Here is a 24746-nt window from a genome sequence, read left to right as displayed (position 1 = left end):
ACTAAGGGCTAAGATAATTAAAGTACAAAGCCTTAATATTGATGAAAGTGGTATTGAAGAAGAACTAAGTGTGTTTATGAAGACTTAGATTGTTGAAGAAGCAAGTTACAATTCCCCTTGAGGAACTTGGTTGCAATCGAGACAAAATCTAAGATATGTGTTGCATTAAGAAGTTAAGGTATCGATGTTGATGGTTATTGGATGTTTTGTGGGATTATTGAGGTTGTAGAGTAGTCTCAATTTCTCATGACATTTATGCATCTTGAGGTTTTCAATAAATTCCTCTTTTGTTGATGTTTTATTCAAGATTGATCTCTTTCCACTTGCCACGTGCTCTTAACTTTCATTCACTTGATAAAGCCTTGAGAGCAACATCTAGTTGATTCTAGCCCAAAAAGGTGACAATTTTGACTATTATCAAATATTCTTACTAGTTTTCCTTGTACCATAGCTCATACCTCAACCCATATTAAAAATGCATCAATGTTTCTAAGCATTGTAGGGATTGGACTCTTGTGGCATGCATGGTATTTTTCTATTTGGAAACTATGAATACATAGTCTAAATGGTTTGTTTTACTTTAGGATGTTTGATTATGACAAATTGTCAATCAAACTTGGGATTAGCCACTCATAAAGTGTGGAGTATTGAGTAGTTGCATAATTGTCAAAAGGATGTGGTGCCATGGCTAAGAATGACATCTAGTTAAGGACCTCTAAAATCAAATTATCTTAGCCTAATGGACTAGCAACATACAACACTTCCTTTTGTGAGGATTCTGTCAAGTAGAGGGTGTAATAGTAGTTGTTCATGTAACAAGAAGTTTTTTACAATTACCAACACTCATATAGAGTGGAAGCTACCAAAATCATAGCTTAGGTAGACACATAGTCTACTATGTTGTTGGCAGGTGGTAGCAAGCTAGTTGTGTTGAAGATTATGCTTATTGTGGAAATAGTCTTTGTAGCAACTGTGCTAATTCAATGTGGGGAAGAGTAAAAAGTTTTTTTGGTATTTTCTATGGAAATTCAAGAGCGAATGAATGTTTCATCTTATTTCTTGGGATGAGCAAACATCACACAAGCGAGAGGAAGGATTATACATGGTTAGTAGCAACAATAAGGCTACTAGACTTCTCTTCTTGCTAATAAGGTATTTCAAGGATGATCAATTATGGGCTTTCCTAACTTGTTTCTAGATCTCTAAAGTTAAGCATTTTGGGTAGTCTTGCCAAAAATGTGTTGGAGTGATGTAGTAAGCCCAAGGAAAAGAGATTTAGCATATCAAAACATTGGTGGGTTGATGGGGTTGAGTGTCTCTTTAGATTCGACTTAGTGGCCAAGGAGCTTTTAGGGCCAACTTCCAGCTTGCTTTAGTAAATCAAAAATTGACCAAGATCATCTTCCTCAAGGGAGTTGAAAGGTGGACTAATATGTGGGATTAGGAGAGGCTTCAACTTTGGTCCTATGAAGAGCTCTGTAGGAAATTTTCTCTAAATAAGAAAGCTAATTGGATGGAGGAAATCACGTCTGAGTGAAAGAGCCAATCTAGCTTAGCTCGAATTCATAAAGATCAACAATAAATTTCTTATATGTTCCTAATTGGAAATTCATCTAGAAGTGTAAAAAGAAAACAAAAATTCTATAGAAAGAATTTTTCACATATTTAGAAGCTGATTGCCTATTAGAAAATGAAATTTCATCCTACTAGGTTGAAGGCTTGGAAAGCTAGAGCTAAAGTGTATCGATCTCAACACTTTCTAGAAGCTTATGAACAAGTACCCCTAGCAATGCGAGAATTGGCAAGAAGATGGTGGTTTCTCCATATGCTTATGAACAAGTACCCTACTAAGGGGAGAATTGACAAGAAAATGGCAATTTCTACTTTATGCTTATGCTATGGAAAGGAGGAAATTTTAATTTCTCATTTCTTTTTAGAATGTTGGGAGACTAAAGCATTGTGTAGATGAACAAGAAAGTCGATGAAGGATGCAGGGTTGTTGGCAACACCATTATTAGAACAACTCTTTTTAAGCATAATTTAAAAAAATAGCACTGGCCCTTACCCTTTAAAACCACATTATTCTTTTGATAGGGAATCTATCCCTTCTATCATTTTGTCTAATGACTTGCCAAAATAATCTTCTTAAGGTAGTGTTATACCTATTTTCATAAACAAAAGAAGGCACATTTCCCAAAACCATGATTTGTGTAAATGGTGAGCTAAGAAAAATCATAGTCTTGAGTATGGAGTGGGTGATTGTTTCAAGCAAGGTGTGAGAAGTTAGCACCCATGATACCTAGACCAAGGTGATGAGGGGAAAATTTTGAGACATCTTTTGGACCACCCTAGACATAATATATGGTAGGTTTATATTTGCAAGAAAAGAATGGGTCCTTATCATGGAGTTGGGCATGCCTTTCTCTATGCCACCTTGTTCTTTCACACTTCCCTTCCAACTCTTTTATTGTTGTTGTTGTTGTTGTTGAAGGAAGGCCTACTAACAAATTTATTGTTGTTGTTGTTGTTGAAGGAAGGCCTACTAACAAATTTATTACCTTGTGCACCACAACGTACTGTAGCTCCTAGCAAGCTTGTCTTTTAATCCATAAATATATTATAAAAAATTAATTAGCAATAGTTTAGATAAAGGCTATAGGATCCACACATGCTCGAGTTATGTAACCAATTTATGAGTTGAGGGAAATTTTCCTTTATAAACAGACTAGTTGCCATATGAGAGTTTAGTTCAACAAGGTTAAGGAAGCATATAATGTTTTTTTAAAACTGACACTCAAATCTTTCCTTAGACAATGTTTCTGAAATGAACGAACACATCAAAATATGAATGGACTAGTCCTCTACCAGCTCTCTGATGAAGTGATAGTGCATCTCAATGTGCTTTGTCTTCACATGGAAGACCAGACTATGAGCCAATTGAATGCCACTCATTGAATCCGCATGCAATGTAGGAGTCATAGTCACACCAAGATCTACAACCAAGCGTTCTAACCATAGGGCCTCTTGGCAAGCCTTAGAGGTTGCAATGTACTCAGCCTCGGTAGTAAACAAGGCCATGCATTTTTGCACCATGGACATCCAAGAGATAGCACCTCCAATGAAGGTAAACACATACCCAACTTCCTACTATTTGCATGTCCTACAAAATTTGAGTTGGTGTAACCCAAGAAGCTTGTATCTTGGCTACCATAGCAAATGCTCATATTTGTAGTGCATTTGAGGTATCTCATGAAACCCTTCACGGCATCCCAATGTCGCATGCCATGTGTAGCCGTATAACATGACACAATTTCCATTGCAAATGCTATGCCAAGTTGAGTGGCTATCATGGCATACATCAAGCTAGCCACTACATATGTATATGGGATCTTGGCCATCTCAGCCCTCTCATCATTTGACTAGGGGCAATTTTCTTGACTAACCTTCACATGAGAAGGTAATGGATAGCCAATACACTTACCATCCTGCATATGGAATCGCTCAAGTACTCTTTGAAAGTACTCCTTCTAGGACAAGTAGAGAAGTCCATAGAGCAATTATGCGTAATGCACACACTAAGTGTGTGTGAGGCATACCCCATGTCCTTCATCTCAAAGCTGTTCTTGAGCTAAGTCTTTAAAGCATCCAACTCAGCATGAGCACTCCTAGCAATAAGCATATCATCAACATAAAGCATCAAGATAGTAAGACTATCATCACGAGCCTTCTTTGTCTAAAGACATGGATCCATATTACTACTAGAATATCCCTATGAATGCGTGAAAGTATCAAACTTGTGATAGCATTCCCTAGATGCTTGCTTAAGCCCATAAAGACTTTTCTTCAATTTTCACCATATTTGTTCGATGCCTTTTTTCAAAAAGCCCTTAGATTTCTACATATAAATATCCTCATGTAGATCCCAATGTAAAAAAGCCATCTTAGCATCCATTTGATAAAGATCCAAATCCAACTGAGTAACCAAGGCCAATATCAAGTGTAGGATAATCATATTGACTAGAAGGAAGAATATCTCATCAAAGTCAACTCTCTTTTCTTGCTTATAATCCTCAGCAACTAATCTGGCCTTATATGCTGCCTTAGGGCAACCAGGGATACTCTTCAACTTGCACATCCACTTGCATGGCAATGCACACTTTCTATCAGGCAAGGAAATAAAATCCCATATATGATTTTTTTGCAACAAATTGAACTCAAACTGCATGGCCCTCTTCTAAGAATGAGAATCACCTCTACACATAGCCTTCTCATAGGTGAATGATTTAGCATCTCAAGAGTGGTTGTGTAGCCAATATTGCTTGCCCTCTCTATCCAACATAATAAACCTTTACAATAAGCAAATATTGGGCTACTACATCATCAATAGCTATAACAGGCTATCTCACTAGGGCTAGCTACACTGTAATAGGAGGCTCCTCCTAAGAGATCACCTTGTGCCTCACTCACTTGCTCTAGTCTCATATGCAATATTTCCTCATGGAATATAACAACTAATGTGACCCTGTTGCCTACAATAATGAGATGTCAAAGAGAACTTACGACCGTGAAACTTATTGCATGATTTCCCATGAGACTGAGACTTGCCCCCTGTTGGGTGATGAGTCTCTACCATGGGTATTATTCCCATTTTTGCATTTTTTGCCTCTCACTATAAGTGCATGACAAGTGCAAGCTATATCATTCTTTCTATTTACTTCTTCTATAAGTAAAGGACTCTCTACACTATTGTATTCAAAGCCATCTTCAAGAGGATTAGCATTCGGAGAGGTGCGGAATGTATCCCATGACTCAGGTAATATGACAAGCAAGAACAAAGACTTTATGTTATCCTCAAACTTTAAATGGACTAAAAATAGAGTGAAACTCATTCAAATGAGTAGATATAGGGGTGCCATCCTTCATGCAAAGGTCCATAAGCTTCTTCAACCAATACAATTGTGTAGGACTTTGCTTATAATAAAGATCGCATATCTTTTTCCATAAATCATATGTACCACCATTGTCAAAATAACATTAAAAGTACACCTACCTAGACAAAGACAGTATGATAGTAGACTTGCATAACTCATCAAAATCATCTCTATCCCAGTTTTATCACTTTATTCCCTTGGCTTTCAATGCCATCTTGCTTCTTTTGCACCAATACATGCCATATTTGTGTCTTCCATACTAGAAATTGTTACCATCAAACTTTTTGATGTTGAGAATAGTACTATCATTGGATGCATTTGAAGTGCCTGCTATTGTGTCTCTACAAAGGATCCAAAGTACAAGAGTGTGAGCTGCTATAATCAAAGCAAAACGATCACAAAACTAAGCCAAACACAGGGGTAAGAAGTGAGAAACTAAAGAGTATATAGTTGTCCACAAATAGTAGGCACTAAAGTGCTCAAATAAGGTGTCTACTCTCAAAGAAACTACTCATAAGTAGTTTTGAGCATTGTTGTCCATAAAGCTATAGTAAATGACCATACATATATAGGCAAATGACCAAATGAGGAAGCTCCCACTACTAGGAATATCCGAGTACCAACCTAGCATCAAGAACTATCAAAACATATAAGGTGTTAGATACATAGATGCTTGCAACAATGCATATCAAGCATGTGTCCACCACATACAACCCATTAACAATCATAGATACAAGGTATCCAAGCTTGATAACAACCACTATATATTAAGTGCAACTAGTAGTGTAGCAATCTAGTACCAAGAACTCTCAAAACATATAAGGTGCCAAATACATAGATGCATGCAACAATGCATATCAAGCATGTATCCACCACAAACAACCCACTTACAATTATAGATACAAGGTATCCAAGCTCAAAAGCAAATAAGCTCCACAAGAGTTAGTATCTACAAGAACAATGCATATGAAGCATGTGTTCACCACAAACAATTATAGATACAATGTATCTAAGGTCAAAAGTAAATCAGCCCACAAGAGTTAGAATATGCAAGAATAATGTTGCATAGACCAACAGAGAATGTATATAAGCAAGTGACTCCCATTGTCTCTAATGAACCAAGCTTTGCAAAAAAAGTACAAGTGTCTCCCACTAGAAGAAAATCTAGAATGTTCAAGAGAACAAGAAAGCTCAATACATCAAGCACATAACATCTGGGAAGCCCATTTGCATCGATGATACATCCAGAAGCATATACATCCAATATGTTTTCAACTTGGAAGTCAAGAATCACTAAAGGAAATGTATAATGCCCAAATGCATCCAACAAAGCTCAAAGCACATCATAGCCATTTTTGGGCACATACATTAATGCCAAGCATCCATATATAATCTATTTTCCCCAAAATAGCATGTATACATTCAAAGCATTAAGCTCCACTATTGTATGCTTGCTATCCAAACTATATTACAGTAATAAACCTACTAAAATTAAGCTAAACAAGCTCTATCCAATCCAAATAGCACCTCAACATATTAACATAATATCATGGCATCGAAATAGCATCCCAAAGACATCACATAAGCAACGTGAAACTTAATGTATGATGTCCCATACGGTATACAATAGACCTGCCCTAATACCACAATTAATGGCTAAGAAAGATCTCTCCAAAGAGTGCTCAAGAGCAAGCCAAGTGATGCTAAGATGGATGCCAAGTAGTTTGCTAAATGCTAGGAGTAAGACGACAGCCACTAGACAACTGGGATGGGTATTTTTAGCCAAGACAAGGTGTTGTCTTGGCAGCATGGATTGCACCAATAGTCTTCTGGGCTTATGCAACACCTATACATACCATAGTAGGGGCTCAACCAATCTCCCTAAAGCCTTGGAACAAGCTCTGACAAGCCTGGAGTAAGTTGAGACCTAGTGCATGCCTTGGAAGGATGAAGGGGGGACTATCATGAAAGCTTGAAGCAAGCTCTTCTTCTCATGCTGAAACAAAGACTAATGAAGCTCCTCAAACACCCACTCTAATACTAGTTGAAAGGTGCAATGGAAGTGGAAGCATGAGCAAAATCAAGAGGGAAGGGAGAGCTAGGAGGTTCAAGCAAAGAGAAGAGACTAGTGTGTGGGAACCCCAATAGTCACAATGTGTGACCTACCTTCCCTTATTCTATTGCCATTGAAAGAATAAAGAATAAAGTGACAACAATGGGTGCACTACCTACAGTGTACATGTACAAGTGAATGTAGGTGGCTAGGCATAGATGGCCATTTACCTCCAACATTGACCTCTATTGACTCCTTTGACCTTGGATTTGCTTAAATTTGAACAATCTTTAGCAATATTCTTGATATATCTTTATAAGTCATATTGAACCAACCACATTCACAAGCTATAAGCCTTCTATTCTCATGCATAGGACATATTTTGTTGTATTGGAAGATGGGTTGAACTCCTAGTAAGCTTGGAGTCTTATCCAACACTTGACGACCTAAGTCATATATAGGTTACATGTAAAAACTTCTCATTGATGATGAGGAAAATTATTTATGAAGAAGATCATGAGGCGACATAAGAAGTAGAATGGATGGATTTTGATTCCCATCCAAGTAGTACTCAAGGACACGATCTCCAGTGGGACAGATTGCCAATGCAAATGGCAATTGGTGTATCTCATCTTGAAGCACCTTCTCCGCCTTACTTTTAATGGGTTTGATCTACTGGCAGTAGAGTGAACGAGGTGCAAAGGATGAAAGTCTAATTACTCAAGAAAACATGTCTAGTCATAGGAAAGGCAAGACTCCCTATGTATGTCCTACCCTTGTTGTGCTTTGAGTGTATGTGGGGGAAGTTAAAAAGGGGGTTAGAGGGTTAGCGATGCACGTAGCCAATATAGGCCACTGGACATTCCTAACTTGAGAATCCCTAGGTGTTGTGTAGTGCCCATGGATGCACATTTATTTTCCTTCCTTTATGTATTTCTTCTTTTTATAAAATAAAATAAACAAGGAGAGTATCAGTAAACTAGCACTTAAGTGCATACAATAAATAGTAAGGACTAAGATAATCAAAGTACAAAGCCTTAATATTGACAAAAGTGGTACTAAAGAAGAGCTAAGTGTGTCTATGAAGATTCAAATTGTTGATGAAGAAGTTACAAGTCCTCTTGAGGAAGTTGGCTGCAATTGAGATAAAATCTAAGATATGTCTTGCACTAAGAAGTTAAGGTATCAATGTCAATGGTTATTGGATGTTTTGTGGGATTATTGAGGTTGTGGAGTAGTCTTTATTTCTCTTGACATTTTTGCATCTTTAGCTACTCATAGGGAAGTGAAAGCTACCAAAATCAAAGCTAAGGGAAACGCATAGTCCACTATGGTATTTGCAAATGGTAGCAAGTTGGTTGTATTGAAGATGATGCTTATTGTGGCAATAGTCTTTGTAGCAATTGTGCTAATCTAATGTGGGGAAGAGTAAAATGCTTTGTTGGTGTTTTCTATGGCAATTCAAGAGCCAATGAATATTGCATCTTATTTCTTGGGATGAGCTAACATCTCACAAGTGATACGGAGGATTAGACATTGAAAGTAGCAACAATAAGGCTATTGGACTTCTCTTATTGCTTATAAGGTATTTCAAGGATGATCAATTGTGGGTTTTTCTAACCTGTTTCTAGATCTCCAAAGTTAAGCATTTTGGGCAATCTAGCCAAAAAATCTATTGGAGAGATGTAAAAAGCCCAAGGAAAAGAGGATTAACATACCAAAACATGGGCCACTTGATGGCTAAGTGTCTGTTTAGATTCAACTAAGTGGCCAATGAGCTTGAATGCTAACTTTCAACTTGCTTGTCCAAGAGCATCTTCCTCAAGGGAGTTGAAAGGTGGACTAATATGTGGGACTAGGAGAGGCTTCAACTTTGGTTCTATGAAGAGTTGTGTAGGAAATTTTCTCTAAATAGCAAGAAAGCTAAATAAAAAATGTTTTCTATAAAAAGAATGTTTCATGTGTTTAGAAGATGACTACCTATTGGAAAAATAAAATTTCCCCTACTACGTTGAAGACTTACAAAGCTAGAGTTAGAAGTGTATGGATCTCAACACTTTCTAGAAGCTTATGAACAAGTGCCCTACCAAGGAGAGAATTGGCAAGAAGATGGTGGTTTCGCCCTTATGCTTATGAAGAAGTACCCTACTAAGGGGAGAATTAGAAAGAAGATGGTGATATCTACTTTATGCTTATGCTATGGAAGGGAGGAAATTTTAGTTTCTCATTTCTTTTAAGAATGTTGGAAGAGTAAAGCATTGTGTGGATGGACATGAAAGTGGATGAAGGATCCATGGGTGTTGACAACACCATTATTAGAACAACTCTTTTTGGAGATCTAGGCTCTTTAAATCAAGAATCTCTCACAACATGGGATCTCATAAGGGCAGTTGTGTTGCGGCACATATGGTCTTTTAGGAATGTTATGATGTTTAGAAGACTACCCAACTCGAAGGGTTTGATGAATGGAACTAAGTCTCTCAAGAAAGAAAACCTTTTAAAGGAGCCAAGTCTAAGGCTTTAGTTTGCAAGATTTTATGCAAGAAGTTAGTTGTTGTTTGTTACACCTCCTTCTAATGAGGATGTTGGTTTTTTTGTTAGTTCACTATGCCTGATCTCTAGTGACAATGTAAATATTTCTGTACCATCAAAAGGAGGAGGACGAGGAGGAGGACCGAGAAGAATGAGAATGGGAATGGCTCACATTCTTATTCTTTGTCTTGTTGTTCTGCCTATCAAGTGAGAATTACATCTTGGTAGGATCTCCCTAATGTGTCTACTATGTGGGAGGTATGAAGAACATGCCCCCATCTTTTTGGGACTAGAAGATATTGGAGCCTTGTGAACACATTTGGTCCTAAGGTTTGTGACACTTAGAACAATTCGATAATATAGGAACATGAAAGTACATGGTAGATTATGACCGGAAAGGACCTTAATTGAGGAGTTCAAGCCCTTAAAGCTGAATCACTAGATCATTTTGGCAAACTTGAGATAGAAATGGCATAATGCCAAGATTGTATGGAGAAGACTCAAAGCCTACAATTTGTCGTCGCATACTCACCTTTTTTTTTGTGTACAAATCTATGCATGCATACTCTTCACATTTAAAAAAAAAGAGATCTACAACCATGAATACATAATTTCCATGTTTATAATTATACATTAAGCATAATAAAACAATAATAACATTGGCCCTTGCCCTTTAAAACCACATTATTCTTTCGATAAGGAATCTATCCCTTCTATCTTTTTGTCTGATGACTTGCCAAAATAATCCTCTTAAGACGATATTATGCGTGTTTTCATAACAACAAAAGGCGCATTTCCCGAAACCATGATTCATGTCAAGGGTTGGCCAAGAAAAAATGATAGCCATGAGTATGGAATGGGTGATGGTTGCAAGCAAGGTGTGAGAAGTTAGCACCCATGATACCTACCATCTTGGGCCAAGGTGATGAGGGGAAAAAGTTGAGAAATCTTTTGGACCACCCTAGATATAATATATAGTAGGTTTATATTTGCAAGAAAGGGACGGGGCCAAGGGCTCTTGTCACGGAGTTGGGCATGTCTGTCTGTGCCACCTTGTTCTTTACACTCCCGAGTTCCAAGCTCCATGTCCCCTTTCACACTTCAAACTTCCAAGCTCCCTTTCCAGCTCTTCTGTTGTTGATGTTGTTGTTGAGGGAAGGCCTGCTAACAAATTTATTACCTTCTGCACCACCACCTACTGTAGCTCCCAGCAAGCTTTCTTGTTCATTCCTCTGTCTTTTGTCCCATCTTGTGATGCCCTCTTTCCAGGTAAGAGACAAAATGCCTCCTCCCCTCTCTGTTAATCTCATCCCTCTGCAAGGCTCTCAACCCCCATAATTCCTTCTACCCTGTGTCAGGATCTAAAAGGCAAGGCCTCAATCCCCACAATTCCTCCTGCTCTGTGTCAGGACCTTACGAGGCTGCAGCTGCAATAGAGGATGATCCCCTCCCTCGACAAGTGCCTGCGTTTGGAGCTGGCATGAGGGCGGGCGAAATTCCTCTCGGATGCAAAAACCAGCCAGATTGGTGATGCTAACTCGACCAGGTATTTCATCAATTCTGTGAGGTAATTGGAGCTTCTGCACCATGGCCAGTCGCAGCCGGCGCCACAAGTCTATGGACAACGGTGGCAGCGGGGCACACGCTGCCTGGTGCTGCATCAGCTCCGGCGGCTTGACATCGTCTCCGCTGCCACACGACAGTGCCATTGCAGTGTCACATCGGCCATCCACGGAGCTCCCAAGGAAATCCCTCGAGAAGCACAGGGGCAGGGCCGAAGATTGCCCTGCAAAGGTTGTGCTGTCGCCGCTGCAGGCTGTGCATCAGCAACAGAAGGTGGCCACTGGTGGCGGCGTGAAGAAAGCTGAAAGGCCCAGACGGTCAGCGGAGCTTGACAAAGCTGCGGGGCCTCATATCAAGCAGGGATTTATTAGTGGAGGAAACCTCGATCGATCGGCTACTAGCTCACCTTTCAAGATCAGGCTTTCACCGCCAGGGCGAGTTTCTCCAATGGTTGACACAGCATCCTCTCCTACTCCCGTCAACTATGAAAACTTGAATGCCCTTCTCAGTACTGGCTTGCTCACTCAGCCCTCCCCTTCATTGGCCACGAAAAGAGCATCTACGACACCCTGCAACATGAGTGCTTATGATCTGAATGACCAGGATAGATCAGCTGGACAGTCTACATTGCGTCCTCCTGTACAAGATAGGATTCTTTCGGCTGGCAACATTGAAGATCTATTCAATGATTCAACATCTTGTGATGTTAGGCTGAGCCTTTGTCGTAAGGAAGGATCGAGCATCACCATCAGTGCTCACAGCCAAATCTTGACAGCAAAGAGCCGTTTCTTTGCAGTGAAGCTGTCTGAGCGGCAGTCTACAGAGAAATCCCAGCTCCCATATCATATTCAAATTTCAGACTGTGAAGATTTGGAGATTTATGTGGATACGCTTCGTCTCATGTATTGCACAGACTTGAAGAAGAAGCTGGTGAAGCAAAATGTGACTCGTGTGCTTGCTATTCTCAAGGTTTGTGACCCCTCCTCTTGCAGCTAGGAGAAAACTCCATGAGTCTGGTTAAAGTGTTGAATGTTTCTCATAGATCCATCTTTTCTTTCTGGCAACATTGTAGAAGTTCAATACTCTTAATCTAGAGTTTGGGCCATTTACGTACAAGCTGTGGAGGGATTTCATTAGCGATCTACTTGAAGCAGTAATGGCCCATAATTAAAAGGCTATTTTCTGACTGCTGATATAGCTGCTGTCCTCAGCTATTTATTGATAGATGCAACATGTGGGGATTAGGTGGCACGATCAAGATGGCCATATTGCTGTCACTTTTGCAACGCCTTCCTTACTATTGTGTCATGGTCATAAAGTTGTCTGAGACATTATGTTTACTTACCTCAATGCTGCTTTCTTTGCCTAAGTTGACCTTTATTTCCCTGGAACTAGACACTAGGTACAGCTTGTGCATCTGCAAAACCAGTCCTGCTGATTCAGATAACTTCCTGGTCATTATTTAACAGGTGCATGGCATTGGATTGTATGGTTGCACTAGAACTGAAAATTGCACAGTTTGCTTGCAAGACACATGTGGATGGAATTATGCTAAGAATCTTTTGCAGTAAAGCTGGTTTCAAATGGCTATAGACTATGTTAATCCATGGTCAATATAAGCCATACCATCAATGACAAGCTCGTTAGTACTCATCTTTGAGAATTTATTGATTGAGCTCAATGTCAAACTGTGTTTACTTAGTTGTTTTAAGAAGTCTTTTACAAGTCACAAGCCTCGACTGGGACTGTTTCGCATAATACCACATTCCCAGTTTGAAGAACATCTGGATTGCTTCAAACTAAGAGGTGTAAGCAGGCAGACAAGCGGCATTCACTTATAAGAGAGTGCTTTTGTTACAGGGCTTTCCTCTTTTTTACTTCTTCTTCTTTTCGGGTTGTTCTCCCGTGAAGTTAGTATGAGTTCATAGATTATCTGTACAGATCACATGAACGCCTTTTAGTAGGGTTGAGAATGCAAACAACATTATGTGTGTGACCCTCCTTATCACCAGAAGACTCTTGACTCTACATAGATGACCAACATCTGTCTGTGATTGTTAAATCTGGAATGCAACTCCAAATCTTCAAGACCAACTACCAAGTTTTTACTCTCTCTCATGACATGTATAGGGCTTATCCTACTGATTAGACAGTGCTGCGTATGGCCTAGGGCTTTGAGACGAAGAAATGTTGTGATTGATGGGTTTTGCCATAAGTAATCATTAGTATTTGACAATTTACTAGACCCAGGGCTCTATTTTTGTTGAGTCAAGGTCTCTTGTGGCTTTCGGGATCAATCTCAAAAAGAGCAATAGACACAAGTCCTTTACTTGCTTTTGACTAGTTCCATGCTTCTGGACCATAGAATGCACAAGATGGTCATGGGTTAAAAGACAGAACAGCAACTTTAAGTTTAGAATCAAATTCAACCTCAATATTTCTGCTTTCAAAGTGCACAAACCTAATTTTCCTGTACGTTGAGTAAAAGAATCTATGTTTTAGGCTTTTTGTCTCATCTATTTTGATCTGCTGGTTTGCCATGCTACAATGCAGGTATGTACTACTATTGTCTTTGAAGCAGGAGTATTATCTTGTCTTGAATATTTAGAAGCTGTACCATGGCCAGAGGAGGATGAGCAGAAAGTGACTGCCTTGCTTTCACAGCTTCAGTTGGAAAGTATTGGAGTTGGGGAAGTACTGAAAAGGCTCTCAGTTGATGAACCAAGTGGCTCAGAGGATGTGTTGGTTGGTCTAGTGCAATTGGTGACAAAGGGTACGGATGAAAAGGCGAGACGGGAGATGAAAAGCTTAGTCTCGAGGATGCTCAGAGAGAATGCAGCACAGGGCAAGGATCTTCACGACCTAAGCAAAGACAGCCTCTATCAGTCTTGCCAGGGGTGTCTTGATTCTCTCTCTCAGCACTTCAGGCAAGCATCAAGCACAGATTTTGTGAGTAGGCTCAGTGAAGATCGTGGTGTTGTGGTGGCACAAATCATACGGCAGGCTGATAACCTGAACTGGTTGGCAGAGATTCTGATTGACAGACAGATTGCAGATGATTTCGTCAAGACTTGGGCTGTGCAGACTGAACTTGCCATGCTGCATGGTAAAGTTCCTCTAAGCTTTGGGCGTTATGAAGTTAGTCGGCTCACTGCTCGGATATGCATAGCCCTTGGTAGAGGCCAGGTCTTGGCTCCAAAGGATGTTAGATTTATGCTGTTGCAAAATTGGCTGCAGCCACTTATTGATGATTTTGGATGGATGCAAAGGGTGTGTAGAGAGCTTGATAAGAATGTTGTTGAGGATGGCATCAGTCAGACAATCCTTACTCTCTCATTGAAGGAGCAGCAAACAATAATGCTCTTATGGTTTGACAGGTTTCTGAAAAACGGGGATGATTGCCCCAACTTACAAAGGGCATTTGAGATCTGGTGGAGAAGAACTTTTGTCCGGCCGCCATTGGATCTGGTTAGACTATCTGATTAGTAGCGACCAAACTTCAGGTAAATTCATGGGGATGGGGACATGTGCACTGAGGACTAAGGAGCATTGGCCATCGCTTGGGATATAGCTGAGAATCAAAGTTCTTTTTTTTGGAGTGAAACCTGCATATGCCTGATAATGCTGGCAAATAATCTGTCTAGAGTGGTGGTGAGTACTCTATTGACACAAGCTCTTTCTGCCATAGGTCCTTTCCTTTTTTGTGTGTATAACAACATGTATCTTAGACTAAACTCTTACCTTCAGCACTTTACTATTTTGTCCATTGATGAACGGTTCACAAATGAGACCACAGTGGATGTCATGATAGGAAGCCATCACATGGTATTTTTACTTGTATCTACCAATAAGTACCATCTGGATGGAGAGATTGAGTTCTTGAAACGTACTTGTTTGCTTGCCAATACGCCAAGTATAACTCAGGAGCTATGAACTTCAATTCTAGCTCTTGTCCTACCTTGAGCTTTTTGATTTTAGGTGAATCCTTCATTACATGTAATGGCCTTTCTCACTTGTACTTTGAACTTTTTGAAGCTCCAACATCTCACCAGAGAGCGCAGAATGATGAAATTTTGACAAGTGGTTTTGGGATGTCTATCACCAAGTTATAGTATCCCAAAAGATAGCAAAAAGTTTCACCAAGCAATTAATGTATTCTTGCAATAAAGCTAAGTGACAAGGCCATAGGCAGGTTGGTCCCCCCCAATGGAAAAGCCTGTCTAAAGTCAACATGAAGGCTCCCCATTATTTAGCCTCAAAACCATTAGAATTGTCAGCTCATCAGAAAATCTACATCTTGATATCCAACTTAAAAGGACAATTTTAAAAACAAAAAAATGGACATATTTGGGCTTTCTCTTGTATGCCATCCTCAGCCTACAAGGATTGCGTGGTTGAAATGCCCCAATGGTTATTGGGTCAATTATTTCATGCTAGATGAAGTTTTAAACAAAATGGGACAAATAATTATTTTGTGATTGGAACCTAGTATAATTAATTAAAGACTTGCAATAGGGTAGCGCTCTAATGCATAAAAAGAAAATCCATAGGGCACTTCTCGAATGCATCCATATATGTAGTGGTTAATTAGATTCCAATCAAAATCAATCCAAAAGTATAACATTGTTAACCATAATCTAGTGGAGAACTTTTCATGATCAAGGAAAGTGAAATGTATCACTCACAACGTGGTAATGTGGATCAGGTCTTTTAAGTTTTCAACCTAAGGTTTTAACATATGAACCTAAAAATGCATTAGACCTTGACAATTTGGATTGCACTCTTTCTAAGCTTTCAAACTATACATCATGCAGTAGTGTTATAGTGTAATATTGATAGCATTTTTTTAAAAAGAGGCAGAGGGGCCTACAAAGTGAGATGAAAGGAATTTCAAAAGAAGGGGGATGTAATTTTTGCGAGCAAAGCTTCCTAGGATGGTGAGATGTGTGTGAGTGGGACTCCCAACACTATAGCACGAAGAGTCAATGGTACTATTGATGTTAGGTGCATAGGCCACACATCTTCATGACTTGAGATCCAAGGTTGTGTTTTATAGTGCATAGGTGGCATCCTTGGTAATGAAATAATGTAAGGTAGATTAATACTCACTTGAGAATAGATGTAAGGTGATTGAGGACCTAAACTAAAGCTTATACCTGTTGGAGCATGCAATTAAATATACGTTAGGGACCTAGGCTAAACTTATTGAGAAGATGCAAAGAAATCTATGCTAAATGTAGTGTAGGAGACACAATTGATCCTAAATGATACCTAGTGAAAGGTTGGAAGGGTTGGTTATGAGAATGTGAAACACCAAAACAATGCTAAAATGAATTAGTGTAAACTCTGAGAAACAATTAGACTTGATTGAGAATCTTAGCCTCTAGAGTGTTCTCTATCATCTTGGTATGGGTTTGATCTACCACGTTCACCCAAGTAGTTGATGGTTTGGCATTGTCAAGAAAGCCTTGAATTAGCTTCTTAATCTAGGGAGAAGGCTCACTAACTACTCGATTGGGGTTTATTTTCTCAACATTTTTTCTTGAGTTCTATAATTTGTTGGTGACACTTGGACCTATTTATGGAGCCAAGTTCATGTGCAATGGTGTAACTATTTGCACGAATCCTCTAATCTCTAAACACCATATCGAATTGAGGTTCCTTGAATGTAGGAGTAGTTTTGATATTGATGCTTTTTGCTAAATGTTGTCTTTCCATGGGTCTACCCTTTAGTACTTTTGACAGATGCATCTGACACGGGCTAGGAAGCACTCTTGTTTGAGGAACTCCAAATTGCTAGTGGAAAGCAATTGCAAACATGTCGATATGGTTCAAGCATCTTCAATCAAACTCAACAAATTTACCCTTCCTACCAAAGGGAAATCCTCACCATCATTAAGGCCATAAAAACATTCAAAATCTTTCTGGAATTCATGCACTTTACCGTGCACACTGATTTACATGTCAAAGGCTACCAACAAAAAAGGCACTTAATGAAATAGGAAATAAAAGACTTCTCTGATGGTTCCTTTTCTTTGATACTCTCGACGTTACTTTTGAGCATGTGCCGAGCAATGAGAATATTTTAGCCGATCTACTTTCATGTCAACCTCCTTGAATCCCTGTAGCCACTACTGTGTGCGCTTCCTTTTTTCTTTTGTAAGATTCACATGCTGTTGACATAGCCTTCCACTAAAAGATGCCCATTATGTAAATGATTCACTTTTCACTCACTCGTATGATTATATTCCATTCAGCTCCTATAAATAAAGAGCTCCTCCGCTCAATCCTAAGGACTCAATTGCCCTCAAGAATGTGTATTCAACAAGTACTGTCACTAAATTGATTGCTTATTACACATTCTCTACTTAATAAATTCATGTCAATAAATTAATGACTCACTTTTCTTTAAGTGTTGATGATGATCTAGCATGGCCATGAGACCATTTAGAGACCAATATTCCTAGTGCATCGCTTAATGGGGTGATTAGAGCACTATGACGGGGTTATCTGGTATAGGCAGTACAAGTTATGAAGGGGGAAAGAAGTGTCTGCCAAGTGTAAGAGTGTACACAAGAACCAAGGAGTTACACATAAATGAAGATGGATTAAGTTCTAAGAAGAGAAAGTGCATTAGCATTGTATATATGTATTTATGTGTGCATTCGGGGACGCCTGGGAACGTTTACTTGTGTGTAATGAGCATTGCATTCATTTGGGGTCATCCTCTCCCTTACAAGTCAAGGTTTAAGATCTTTTCTTTCATTAAGAAAGACAAGAGAGGTAATTCTCTCACTAACAAAGACAAGAGACGTGAGAAGTGATTTTCTCTTTCTAAGGTCTAAAAAGACACAAGCTTTTGTGTGGAAGTCAATTTTAAGGTTGAGGCCCAAGGCAATTTAATGAACTCTCCATAAGAGGTGGTTGCATGGACGACAAGTTAAGAGTACAGTTTGAGAAGCTGTTCTTTTTAAAAAAGATATGGCGAATCCATTTTTAAAATATCTCACAATAGAAAGATGATCTCTAAAAATGGGCCGCGAAGGTTATCGAAAACAGCGAGACCTACAACTTTTGTGTTGGACGTTTCTTCATCCGAACAACGCATAGAGAGATATCTCAAAATTAGTGCTCCAGAGTAGGTCTTGGAACAACCACATCTTGCATGAAGATCAACTCAAGTCTCTCTCCAAGAAGAGAAGCTCTTGAAAGCCTATAAAAGAGGAGGCTCTCCTTGGGTGTGAGAGAGGTAAAGGAAGCATCACTTTGCATGCATCCAAGAGGAGAAGAGAATATGCAAGTGCTGCGGAAGCTCTACTGAAATCAAGTTCCAAGAGGAGAAGAGAAGATGCAAGTGCTGCGGAAGCTCTGTTGAAATCAAGCACCAAGAGGAGAGCCCTACACATATTGTGTAGGAGAGAAGGAGACTCAAGAAGGATCAAAAGGTGCCAACTTCCAAGTTATGCAAGTGTTAGTCGGTTGTATACCGTGCAAGGAACCATGATCTTGTTTCCAAGATCTACAAGTAAGAACTGGCTTATGTGTAACGGAGGAGCTTACTCCTTGTCAATAATATAACTCCACAAGGGGGGGGACTAGCCCATCTTCCAGTCCCTAGTGTGTTGCCAATTCTCTACCTCTCTCTCTCTCTCTCTCTCTCTCTCTCTACATCTTTCTTTTCTCTCGTCTAGTCTCCCTATGTGCCAGCATAATATTCGCCATATATATTTTAAGTATATAAGAAATTCGAGCGTGTATCTCAGATCTTATAACATTGGTATTAGAGCAGGTCTCTTTGCTTTTCTCAAAGTAAAGGCGATCCTTGCAAGAAGAAGGTAAAGATGGCAACTGATGAAGTGCCTACAAGTGAGCAATTACAGGCTCAATTGACAGAGTATCGTAGCTTGTTGGAAATTCCCAAAGTACGTCAATTGATTGACAACTTAAGGGCAAGGGAAGAAGCTACTTATGAAGGACCGAATCCTCCAAAAGATGGTGATACTAGAAGAAACACCATTGCACCAATTGATGGTGAAGGTGCTAAGTATCCAATTGTTGAGAAGCTTTCTAGAAGGAAGAAGGACTCTTGGGTCAAGAAGAGTTAAAATACCTCACCTCAAGTGAGGCGGATAAGGATGGAGTCATCTCCCTCAGCAACCAACTACTCCCCTAATTACTCAAGTTCCTCCTCCTCCTCATCAACTTCTAGTTCCTACTCTCTTGGTTCTAAGTCTCGTACAATCGGCAAATGGACAAAGAGGGACCATAAAAGGAGCAAGCTTAAGAAGACTAAGAATTTCAAGTTTGGGGATAAGGACATAAAGTTTGACTCTTACTCCGATAAGAGAGATCCTGCTAAGGTGTTAGTCTTTGTCAGGCAATTTAAAGTTGCTTTTTCTGATGGTAATTTCTCAGAAAAGTCCAAGCTAAGGCATGTAGGCATGCACTTGAAAGACACCGCTAGCAATTGGTGGTTGACTCTCATTTTGGAGGGAAGGAAACCCACGACTTGGGAAAAGTTCAAGAAGAAGTTTTATGCTCAGTTCTTGCCTCCTAATTTTGAGAATGATGTCAAGGAGTGGGATTGGCTTAACCAGAAAGAGCATGAGAAGGTCACTAGTTATGTGGACAAGTTTTGGTCTACTCTTCTCAAGGCTACTCCTTTCATGGAGATCAACGATGAAGAGAAGAAAAGGAAGTTTGAAGCTGGCCTACTCCCTCATTTACACAAAACCATGAAGATGTATCCATATGAAACCTTATCTCGTATGATGGAGTCTACCATCATAGCTAAATGTTTGCATACACCTAGTACATCTCAAAAGTTGGAGATGAGTTCTTATAGAGCTAGACAAGTGCAGCTCTATGATCAACCAAGAGACAGGACTAATCGAAGAAGATCTATCTTTACCCATGATCAATATTCAAAGCCAGAGAGTAACAAGAAGAAGCACAAGTATCTCTCATCCTCTGAGATACAAAAGTACAAAGAGGAAGGAAGGTGCTTTCTTTGTGGTGAGTTAGGGCATATGAAGCCTGATTGTCCTTACAAAAGGAAGGAAGCAAATGTGGTTAAAGATCCTTCTTTTCCATCCTCAAATTCTATTCCGGATGTGCAAGCTAACACTCATTCAAATGAGAAGAAAAGGCAACTCTTAAAGGGTTGGGGGACCCTCAACAATCAAAGAGTTTTGATACTCTTTGATCCACGTTCCACAGATAATTTTGTGTCAACGGATACTATTGAAAGGCTACAAATTCCACCGGATCGATTGGGAACACCAATTGGATTAGGTTCAGCATTTGAAGGACTTACAACCAATTCTACTCCTATCCAAGGGAAGTTGAATCTTAGAATTGGGGATTACAACGACCAAGAATCTTTCCTACTTGCACCCATTGGTAACTGTGATGTTATCTTAGGCATGCCTTGGCATTACAAGATTAGACCTCTTCCCGATTTTGTTAAGAAGACCCTTGCATTTCAATTCAAGGGTCAAAACATAGTATGCATTGCTGATGCTGGAGATTGGCCTATGCCATGTTAGCATTCCTAAAGAAATGAAGAAAGCTATTTCTGCGTATAGGATTTTTGTGAGAGAGTCAAAAGAAGCTAATGATTCAAGGGCACTTGATACCTCTAATGAACACACGATACCAACTAATGCTTCTAAGTTTCAGACTTTAAAAGAACCCCTCTCTTTAATTGATCAAGCCAGATATGATTTTGTTAAACAATATGAAGATTGTTTAAGTGATTCACTCCTAGGAGAGTTACCTCCTAAGCACCCAAAAGATCACACAATTGATCTTATCCCAGGTAGTTCACCACCTAACCAACTGCCTTACTGAGTAAGTGCAAGTCAGCAAGAGGAGATCCTAAAACAAGTAAACGAACTGTTGGAAAAAGGGTTAGTTCAACCTAGCTCTTCTCCATACTGCTCTCCAGTCTTACTTGTTCAGAAGAAAGATGGTTTTTTCCGTATGTGCATAGACTACAGATCTTTGAATAAGATCACAATCAAGAATCGTTTTCCTATCCCAAGGATAGATGATATCTTGGATAAGTTGCCAAGGGCTAGTATCTTTAGTTGCATTGATATCAAGAGAGGCTATCACCAGATACAGATAGCAACTGAAGATGTTCATAAGATAACTTTTCATACAACATTTGGACTATATGAGTTTCTAGTCATGCCATTTGGTTTGACTAATGCACCCACCACATTCAATTGAATGATGGAGAGAATTTTCAGACCTCACTCAAAGTTCACATGTATCTTCTTTGATGACATTCTAATAATTTCACAGTATGAAGAAGAGCATAGAAAACATCTATCTACTATTTTTCAAGAGCTTCGCAAGCATAGACTACAAGTCAATGCTAAGAAGAGTGAATTCTTCTTTCAGAAATTCATTACTTGGGCCATATTGTTTCTCACAATTTGGTGAGAATGGATCCTGAGAAGATTCGAACCATTATTGAATGGCCTACACCTACTTCTATACATGAAGTTAGAAGTTTCTTGGGCCTATGTTCATACTACAGGAGGTTCATACGAGATTTTGCATATGTTGCATCTCCTCTACATGACCTTACTAAGAAGCGAATGCCTTTTCACTGGGGATCAAAGCAACTACAAGCCTTTGAAAGAATTAAGTTTCTTATGACTCAAGAACCAGTTCTCATAGTTCCGGATCTTCAAAAACCTTTTGAAGTTTACTGCGATGCTTCTGGGGATTGCATTGGAGCTGTGCTTAACCAAGAGCATCATGTAGTAGCATTTGAGAGCCGACGCCTCAAGGATCATGAGCTACATGCTCTAGTATATGAGAAAGAACTTATGGCACTAGTACATGCTCTTCAAGTATGGAAACACTGCTTACTTGGTGCAGATTTTGTTATTAAAACAGATCACCAAAGTCTAAGATATTTCCTCACTTAGAAGAAGCTCTCAAAGAAACAGATGCGATGGGCAAATTTCTTATCTATGTTTCATTTTTAAATCCTTCATACATCTGGAACTAAGAATGTGGCAGCAGATGCTTTATCATGGCGACCTCGAGTGAATGTAATCACAACTGTTTACCATAACAAGTTCATGGATTTACCCAAAATGTATGCAACTAATTCTGACTTCTCAACCATATGGGATCAACTTAACTCAAGTCAGTCAATTACACCTTACTCAATTCGAGATGGTTATTTGTATCATCATTAAGCAATTTGTATAGCATTACCATTGTGACCTAAGGTAATGGATGAAGCGCATGCATCTCCATATGCTGGACATAGGGGTATTCTACCCACTACTCAAGCATTGGAAAGATATTTCTTTTGGCCCACTCTTAGAGCTGACATTAAAAGATATGTTCGTGAGTACAAAATATGCCAAAAAGTAAAGTATGACAGGCATAAACCACCTGGTCTACTGAAGCCATTACCTATTCCCAATGAGCCTTGGGAAAGTATAGCCATGGACTTTATCATGGAGCTTCCTCGCACACAAGCAGGCAACGATGCAATCTAGACTATCATTGATAGATTTAGTAAGCAAGCTCACTTTATACATGTGTGAAAGACAATCAAAGCCGATCATACGGCTAAACTATTCATTGCTCATATTTTCAAACATCATGGCATGCCTAAGTCCATTATAAGTGATCGAGATCCCCGCATGACTAGACTCTTTTGGAGAGCTCTCTTCAAGAACCTTGGGACAAAGTTAAATTTTTCATCCTCTTATCATCCTCAAATGGATGGGAAAAGTGAAAGTGCTAATTATATTGTTATTGACCTTTTGAAATCCTATGTCTCTGATAATCAAAGAGAATGGGAAAAGTATTTGCCTTTAGTAGAGCTTGCATATAATAATACGATGCACTCTAGTACTGGTAATGCACTCTTTGAGATCATCTATGGTAAGCCTCATTTACCACCCATCCTTCTTACGAAGGATAAGATCTTTGCAACAGATGCGTTTGTTAGATATATTGATACAACTTTCACTCAAGTAAAAGTTGCTATCAAAAGAACACAAGAGAAGCAGAAACATGAAGTTGATAAGCATCGTCGTAAGTTAGAACTCAATTTGGGACAACATGTTCTTCTTAAGTTTGAGAAGGCTTGCTTAAAGAAGCAGAAAGGTCAAAAGGGTAAAGTGGTTAAGCTTTCTAATTGCTATTATGGCCCTTTCAAGATCACAGATAAGATAAACGATGTGACTTTTTGTTTGAATCTACTGAGTCATTGGAATGCTTTCCATATAAGTTTGCTGCGTCCCTATATTGGAGAACCTTCAATGGAACCAATCAAGGAAGATTTACCTGACATAGAAGAAAAAGAAGCGTTCCTTATGCTTGAAAGAATTTTACACCATCAGGACAATACTCTAAGGTCAGGTAAGGTATTACGAAAGTATCTGATTAAGTTTAAGAATTATCCCCTATTGGACGCTCACTTTATGACTGAGAGAGAACTACAAGACTTTCCAGATCTTCTTAAGGACTATGTATCCCCTCTACAATTGAGGTCAACTGTTTAGAAGCCAGAGGGATATCACTAAATTGATTGCTTATTACGCATTCTCTATTTAATAAATTCATGTCAATAAATTAATGACTCACTTTTTTTAAAGTGTTGATGATGATCTAGCATGGCCATGAGACCATTTAGAGACCAATATTCCTAGTGCATCACTTAATGGGGTGATCAGAGCACTGTGACGAGGATATCTAGTACAGGCAGTACAAGTTACGAAGGGGAAAAGAAGTGTTTGCCAAGTGTAAGAGTGTACACAAGAACCAAGGAGTTACACATAAATATATATGTATTTATGTGTGCATCCGGGGACGCTTGGGAATGTTTACTTGTGTGCAATGAGCATTGCATTCATTTGGGGCCATCCTCTCCCTTACAAGTCAAGGTTTAAGGTCTTTTCTTTCATTGAGAAAGACAAGAGAGGTAATTCTCTCACTAACAAAGACAAGATACGTGATCCTCTAGAAGTGAGGAGAGAAGTGATTTTCTCTTTCTAAGGTCTAAAAAGACACAAGCTTTTGTGTGGAAGTCAATGTTAAGGTTGAGGCCTAAGGCAATTTAATGAACTCTCCTTGAGGTGGTTGCATGGACCACAAGTTAAGAGTACAGTTTGAGAAGTTGTTCTTTTTAAAAAAGACATGGTGAATCCATTTTTAAAATATCTCACAATAGAAAGATGATCTCTAAAAATGGACCGCGAAGGTTATAGGAAACAACAAGACCTACAACTTTTGTGTTGGACGTTTTTTCATCCAAACAACGCACAGAGAGAGATCTCAAAATTAGTGCTCCAGAGTAGGTCTTGGAACAACCACATCTTGCATGAAGATCAACTCAAGTCTCTCTCCAAGAAGAGAAGCTCTTGAAATCCTATAAAAGAGGAGGCTCTCCTTGGATGTGAGAGAGGTAAAGGAAGCATCACTTTGCATGCATCCAAGAGGAGAAGAGAAGGTGCAAATGTTGCAGAAGCTTTGCTGAAATCAAGTTCCAAGAGGAGAAGAGAAGGTGCAAGTGTTGCGGAAGCTCTACTAAAATCAAGCACCAAGAGGAGAGCCCTACACATATTGTGTAGGAGAGAAGGAGACTCAAGAAGGATCAAAAGGTGCCAACTTCCAAGTTGTGCAAG

At 39.3% G+C, this 24746-nt stretch overlaps 1 protein-coding gene across 1 annotated transcript; it reads left to right on the top strand.

Moving 5' to 3' along the window:
• The first annotated feature begins 10522 nt into the window (after window positions 1-10522).
• Window positions 10523-14833, top strand: LOC148031815 (BTB/POZ domain-containing protein At1g63850-like). Its single transcript, XM_087685487.1, has 3 exons — window positions 10523-10785; window positions 10875-12048; window positions 13633-14833. The coding sequence occupies exons 2-3, from the start codon at window positions 11104-11106 to the stop codon at window positions 14563-14565; spliced, it is 1878 nt and encodes a 625-aa protein (XP_087541613.1). The 5' UTR covers window positions 10523-10785; window positions 10875-11103; the 3' UTR covers window positions 14566-14833.
• Window positions 14834-24746: the final 9913 nt, after the last annotated feature.

This window comes from Lygodium microphyllum, chromosome 9 (assembly GCF_053477565.2).
Source record: "Lygodium microphyllum isolate KBCC chromosome 9, Lygodium_microphyllum_v1.1.10, whole genome shotgun sequence".
NCBI lineage: Eukaryota > Viridiplantae > Streptophyta > Polypodiopsida > Schizaeales > Lygodiaceae > Lygodium > Lygodium microphyllum.
This window is presented reverse-complemented; position numbering and strand designations above follow the sequence as displayed.

What these genes read in the sequence shown, in the direction of transcription:
- LOC148031815 (XM_087685487.1), top strand. Translation starts at nt 11,104, where the DNA reads ATGGCCAGTCGCAGCCGGCGCCACAAGTCTATGGACAACGGTGGCAGC. An exon ending in GTGTGCTTGCTATTCTCAAG is followed by an intron (nt 12,049 to 13,632) that starts GTTTGTGACCCC and finishes GCTACAATGCAG; the next exon opens with GTATGTACTACTATTGTCTT.